This window comes from Microtus ochrogaster, unplaced genomic scaffold (assembly GCF_000317375.1).
Source record: "Microtus ochrogaster isolate Prairie Vole_2 unplaced genomic scaffold, MicOch1.0 UNK110, whole genome shotgun sequence".
NCBI lineage: Eukaryota > Metazoa > Chordata > Mammalia > Rodentia > Cricetidae > Microtus > Microtus ochrogaster.
In genome coordinates this window covers 123,476-130,414 of record NW_004949208.1, presented here as the reverse complement: position 1 = coordinate 130,414, position 6,939 = coordinate 123,476, and the positions used below count along the sequence as shown (strand labels likewise).

At 46.8% G+C, this 6,939-nt stretch overlaps 1 protein-coding gene across 1 annotated transcript; it reads left to right on the top strand.

The window, feature by feature from the left end:
- Window positions 1–114: 114 nt before the first annotated feature.
- On the top strand, window positions 115–4,972 carry Tex38 (testis expressed 38). The gene is made up of 2 exons (XM_026778178.1): window positions 115–833; window positions 4,368–4,972. Exons 1-2 carry the CDS (start codon window positions 809–811, stop codon window positions 4,970–4,972), a joined length of 630 nt encoding a protein of 209 aa, XP_026633979.1. The 5' UTR covers window positions 115–808.
- The last annotated feature ends 1,967 nt before the right edge of the window (window positions 4,973–6,939 follow it).

Genomic DNA, 6,939 nt, shown 5'->3' with positions numbered 1-6,939 from the left:
GACCAGCAGCCTCTGCGCGCCAAGCTTCTAGAAAACTGGCTTGGATCTTCGGGTTCTCGCTGGATTTGCCCCTTTTCTAAATTTACTTGGCTCTAGCTGTTAATAGTTCCTTTAGCAGCAGAGGATGTTTGAACATCACAGCTGAAGCTTCTCTTTTTTGGTTTCTATTTGCAGAAGGTCCCATTGGCCTCATACCCTATGAAGCAGGCACTACCCTCATTTTACAGACGGGGATGCAAAATTGGCTGTAACTCATTAAAACACGAATTCCACCTAAGAGCTGAACTCTTTTTAAAACGCAGTGTCTCTGAAGTCTGGTTCCTTCTGTTTCTGGCATGTAATTAAACTACTCTCAGATACGCTAGGCATTGTCCTTGACAAATCTTTATTCAGGCTCTGTTTTCATCCTTAGAATGTGTTGGTTCTCCCACTTCCACCGAACTAAAATGTCACCATAGTCTTCACCTGTTGAACAAGATGTGAGCTTGGGGACAATGACCTCATCTCCGTTTCACCTGCTGCCATCACGAGTGTACCCTGTGTGAGGGCAGTCACATGGAAGTCCTTATCTGGGACTCCGTTGATAGGAACTCTTCCTGTGGCAGGAGCAGAGCCTCCAAACTTCAATGCAGCCTGCTGTTAGACATGAGACACCCATTGCTGGGACACCGCAGTGTGATTATGAAAGTCTCGCTTTGCTGCTCTGCATCTGGCTCTGGATTCCTGGCTCAAATAAGGCAACCACTGCCTTCCTCCTCCTCATCTAGAACTCCGGTCCCATCTCAGCACCTCAGAGAAACCTCTCTTGATGAACCTCTCCACCATTGAAAAAAGTATGTGTGTCAGGGTTGGGGAGACAATTGCGTGGCAGGCAGAAGACAGTTTTGAGGACAGTTTTCTCTCCTTCCTCCTTTCCATGGTTTCCAGGGATCTAGCACAGGTCACCAGGCTCACATGGCAAGTGCCTTTAACTGCTGAGCCATATCACCCCCATCTCCCTTTAGAGTATTTTTACTTGACTTCACCCTGTTACCGCCCTCTCCTTTTTTACAGAAGTTATCGCTAAAACTTTAGACCTGTGGACTACCCCGTAGACTCGGGTTTCTGAACACTTGTTCCCTTGTTGGGGAGGCTGTGAATCTTTAGGAGGCAGAGCCTTGCTGGTGGAAGTGTATCACAGCGGGCAGGCTTTGAGAGTTTGTAGGCTTGCCCCAATTCCAGTTACTGCATTCTGTTTCCTGCATTTGGATAAGGATGTGATCTTTCAGCTTCTTGCTCCATCCTCCTGCTGCCATGCTGCCTCTGTCATTACGGACCCTCTTTCTGGAACTCTAAGCCAAAAAGATCCTTGTTCTATAAATTGCCTCAGTCATGGTATCTTTTTTTTTATTTTTGTTTTTAATTTCTCCTATGGGCTTGATGTTAACATTAAAATAGATTCTGATTTTGACTCTTAATACAGTACATTGTTACACACATTTACATAATATTTGCAGAATCTCTCTTTACTAATTTTTTCATGCTGGCTGTGACCTGAAGGAAATTTCTTTTTAATTTTTTTATTAAAAAAGAAAACAAACTATCTTCTTTCATTTTGCATACCAATCCCAGTTCCCACTCCCTCCACTCCTCCCATTCCTTTTACCCTCTTTCCCACCCTCACCCCCACCCCATCCACTCCTCAGAGAGGGTAATTTTTTTTTATTAGAGCAACAGAAAAGTAACTAAATGCTTACATAAATCCATGGAGTTTCCGTTTTAGTGGGGGAAGGATGAGTGACAACGCTCGTATGTAGAAAAAACAAAGGGCGAGGAGAGACACAAACAGGGGGATTGCCCAAGCACAAGATCTGAGTGAGTGAGGAGACAGAGGCAGAGATGAGGCCCATGGGTGGCTTTGGAGGCTGTGGCTAACTGGCTTTTATCCAAGCGAGATGGGAAACTGCCATAGGCTTTGAGCAGAGGAGTAACATGGCCTACTTTCAAAGGGTCATCCTGATGGTGGAATTTGCTCCAGTATGTGGAGCAAATATGGAAACTTCTAAGGGTGAGTAATTTTCCTATTCTAAAACCAAGAGTAAGTATAACTTAATTGAAAGGTAAGGAAGGACGGCAACCAGGCTGTTGGGGATGCGACTCTAAAGTTCCAAGGTGTGTTCCAGGCTGGAGGTATGAAGTTGTGAATTATCGTGGTGTTTGTGTTCTTTAATGTTAGAAATGCTGCTAAGTTCCCTGAGGAGGGAATGTAGATAGAATGTTAAGGGTTGAGCCCTGGAGCATGCTAACACTTAGAGACCAGGAGAAAAGGAAAGCACCAACAAGGAGGAGGAAAAGCGGGGCAATAGGTAGAACAGAACTCTGTAAACAGTGCTGCTCTGGTGTGAATCTGAAATGACCTCAACGAGCTCAAAATACCACCTGGTGGCATTATTTTGGGAGGCTGTGGAAACTGTGAAGAGGTTGACCAGAGGTCGCAAAGGGCAGGACTTTGAAGGTTATGGCTCAGACCTGGGCTCTGGCCCTGCACTGAGCTTCCCGTTTGCTGTGATGTGAGCGCCGTATGAGCAGCGGTCTTCTGCCACATCTCCTCTAAGACTGCGTCTTCTACCACACATTCCTCTGTGGCTGTGTCTTCTGCCACACGTTCCTCTGCGGCTGCGTCTTCTGCCACACATTCCTTCACGCTCCCCTGTGGCTGCATCTTCTGCCATACGTTCCTTCACGCTCCCCTGTGGCTGCATCTTCTACCACATGTTCCTTCACGCTCCCCTGCAGCTGCGTCTTCTGCCACATGTTCCTCCGAGGTGGGGATGTTCTGCCCATCCACATGGGATCAGGCAACTATGGACTGAACCCTCTGAACCAGGAGCTAAATGAAACCCTTCCTCTTTACATGGTTTCTGTCTGGTATTTAGGTCAGGGAAATACAAAAGCAACCAAGAGTGTCTCAAGGCACAAATGGGGGCTATAATGAGAAAAACTAAATGGTAAGAATTCAAGTTAGGACAGGTTGGTATATCCTTCTGTAGGTTGATTTAGGCTTACCTCGCAAGGGCTTTCTAACTGAGCTACCCACAAATAGATCAAGCTACCTTACGAAGTGATAAGCAAGGCCCTGGCTTCAATAAATCCTGGGAGATTGGTTGCTGGGTAGGTGAGCCCTGGCCTCCTCAGGGCTCAGACAGGGAGTTGAACTAGACAACTCTCATGCTCTTCTGGGAAGAGAAGTTACTTGTTATACTGCAGAGGACTACGGGGGTACTCAGTGGGAAAATGAGAAGCATGAGCAAAACTCCCAAGGTGGTGTGTGTGTGTGTGTGTGTGTGTGTGTGTGTGTGTGTAGGGGAGGGGCTCTGTTGGGCTGGCCAGAAGGGAATGGAGTGTGAAGGACAAGGAGGGAGGTTAGGCTGGAGAAGGATGGAGGAGATTCCTGCAGGGCCCAAGACACTTGTCAGCACTTGTTGAAGAAATGAAACATAAATAAAAGAGACTGTAGGAGCCAAAGGAGGTGCTGACTACTTGGTTCCCTTGAGCCAGTTTTCTTCTGACAACTTCGCCCAAGATTTGTTGAGGGCAGGCGTGCCCAGTGTTCTGTGTGCTCTCTGTCCCAATCGGCATTGGGGAAGGTATCCAGAGCTTTTTCCTTAATCACCAACCACGTGGTTAGCTCCTTGAGAGTGCCAGGGCCCTTTCCTGGGGGCTAGTTCTACTGGTTCACTGCAAGGGTGAGGGCAGACAACTCTCCTGGTGGCTCGGTCTTTGGTAGAAGCAGTAGGTAATGTTTATGAGATGCCACTGGATGGGTTCCTCCCGTCCATTAACAGGACTGCTCCACAAACATGGCCCCTGGAATGCTCGGTGGACAGAACCCGGTGACCTTTCCTTTAGAGAACAATGAGGCCTGGGCCTTCTGAGGACTCCTATTGGTGGAGAGAATTTCTTCTCCCCAGAGCGATAGGCTGGACGCTAAGGCTGACCTTTATGGATTCCTAAAAGGAGGAGCTGAGCTTCCCTGGCAGTAAGTAAGAGACCTCTAGTCCCTGCCCCTCACTTTGTGCCCTTAACATGGGGGACAAATAGGGAAAATATTTTGCATGGACAAAGGAGTCGTGGCTGCTTGGGGTGCTAAGCAATTAGATGGTAATCTTTCCTAGAAACATAGGACTCCTTAGATGCTGACTTAGCTCTTACGATTTCTAGACCTAGTGTTTCTTATCTGTAAATAGCTAAAATGGTCCTTTAAGTAACTTGGAGGTCTAGCAAGAGAATGAGGAGGGAGGGAAGGAGTTGAGAGAGTAATGGTGATGAGGGCAAGAGAGGCATGAGGCCTTACTTGAGCACATCGGATTTCTTTCTCACTGCCTTAGTGTGGATCTCCTTGTGCGTTGGATTCCTGGGGCTGTGTTCCTCGCTAATAGGCAGCTGCATACTCTTTCTGCATTGGAAGAAGAACTTGCAGAGAGAAGAACACGCCCAGCAGTGGGTGGAAGTGATGAGAGCTGCCATGTTCACCTACAGCCCACTGTTGTACTGGATAAACAAGCGGCGTCACCATGGCATGAACACAGCCATTAATACTGGCCCTCCCTTTGCTGGCACCAAGACCGAGACCGAAGTTCAGAATTCAGATTCTTTATGGGAGCTGGAGATCTCTGAAGGTGGGAACTGTATTGTGCAAGACAGCAGTCTTAGAGGTGAAGCCGCTGGTCCCTTGCAACATGCTTTGGTGGTTCCAAAGCAGCCCCAGCCTTCAACAATGCCACAGCCTCAGGCTGACTCCCCAATCCCATTACCCATTTTTCAAGAGGTGCCCTTTGCCCTGGCCCTCCACAACCTGCCTCCCATGCTGAACCACTCTGTCTCCTACCCTTTGACCAACTACCCTGAGAAGAAAGTTCATTTCTGTTCCCTCCCCATACTGGCCCATGGAACAAACTGTTTTAATGCCAAGCCCTTTGCTTCAGAACTGTAGTCTCTTCTCATTGAGGGTGGGAGCTGCAGGTACCAAAGGCTCCTTTTTGGTAGAAAGCAGAAATAACCTCAAGGAGTTGGTATTGGCAAAGAGGTTAGAGCCATCTGGACAGCACATCAATAAATTTTTTTTTTAAAAAGTCTAAGTCTCCCCCTGGTCTCATTAGTTCCTAGAAGGACAATGTCTTTAGCATGTGACTATAGCACTTTGCAAATCAATCTGGTCACGAGTTTCACTGTTGCACGTTCCGGGAACTGAATGAAGGTTAGCATTTGGGAGACACTCTGAACCAATACTTGTGGCTGGACTCAATATCCCTCCAGCCAGTATTCAAGCCCAAACGAGTGCTAGGCTCTGACCTAGGCAGGCCTCCAGACACTACTGCTCAGCAGGGTGGGAAGCACAGGGGCCATAAGAGGACATTGTTGGAGGCTGTGGTGACCCACGCTGGCTATGTCATAGGCCTAACAAATGCCATGACAGTATAGCTGGACTGTTATTTGCCATGTATTGATTCTTAGCTGGCTGTCTTTGTTCTGTATTTCTAATATCCCCAAGCACGGTGCCAACCAGCTGCTATTCAGATCCTGTCAGGAGATGCAGACTCGGGTTCTCCGTGCATATGCCTTCACTGTTGCATGGCTAGCTCTCCAGTTCACATTTTTCTGGCATCTAACTTCCTAGTAATTCTACCTACCATATCCCACGGTGTATTTGCTTAGCCATGTCTTGTTAGAACACTGATTAAAAGCATTAGTGTGTGGAGGTTGTCATTAATTGACAGACTGGTTGGTCAGCACATCTTCTAGAATTACACCTAGTTTGTATCTTATCCTTTCTTTCCTCCTCTTCTCTCATCTTTTTTTGAGATGGGGGCTCACTATATTCCAGGCTGGCTTGCGTAGGTAGGCTACCCTTAAACTCCTGCTCCTCCTACCTCAGTCTTCTGAGTGCTGGATTTCAGGTTTGCATCCTCATACTTGGCTTAATTGCCTATATCTTTCTTTAAATTTTTCTTTAATTTTATGTGTATGGATGTTTTGTCTTCATGTATGTCTGTGCGCATGGAAGCTAGAAGAGGACATTAGATCTCCTAGAACTGGAGTTACAGACAATTGTGGACCTCTATGTGGGCGCTGGGAATTGAATCTGGGTCCTCTGGAAAACCAACCAGTGCTCTTAACCCCTAAGCCACTTCTATAGCACCATTTATATCTTTCCTAAAGATAAACATGGCTCCTCAGAAGTTAAGATCCATGACATGGGAATGTTACTATCTTCTGCAAACAACCCTTAAAGGACTGATGATTAACACTACCTATAACACTACCAGTTCTAGGATTAGGAGTGGCTCAGCCGCAGAACAGGAATTTCTCTTTTTCATCCCCTGCTCCCCCCGACCCCAGCACTGGGGATCGGACATGGATTTGTGCATGCCTGGCAAGAGCTCTATCACTGAACTATGTATTCCCAGACACCCTTTCACTAGGAAATGAGCCAAACCCGTGTTTGTGAACGGTGAGTGGAAGGTCCTCAGATTTTCTGTGTGTATGGTAAGGGAGAGAAGAGGCTTCCTAGAACTTGGTAAACATGTACTTAATTTTTTTGTGTGTATATAAAAGTCCCAGTCCTGTCTACACAAACTCTCTAGCAATGGGTCTTAGGCCCTTATCTTTCTTTTTTACTTCCTCCAATCCAATGGAACTTTTTTTTTTAAACCACATTCTTTAACTAGAATCTGAAAACATAAAGAGGTCCACGTGGAGCTTCGCATGGACACCAGTGCAGCCTCAGTCCTGGCCCCACCTTGCGCTCCCTCTCATCCTGTATCTGCCCAAAGCCTGAGCTCTGCAGCCTTCACTACTCAGGTCACACACTGTAATCCTTTCATGTCTTCTTTGAAAAACAAAACAAGCAAAGAAAAAGCCAACAATGAATTTCATTAGGGTTGCTTACCAGTGGCTACA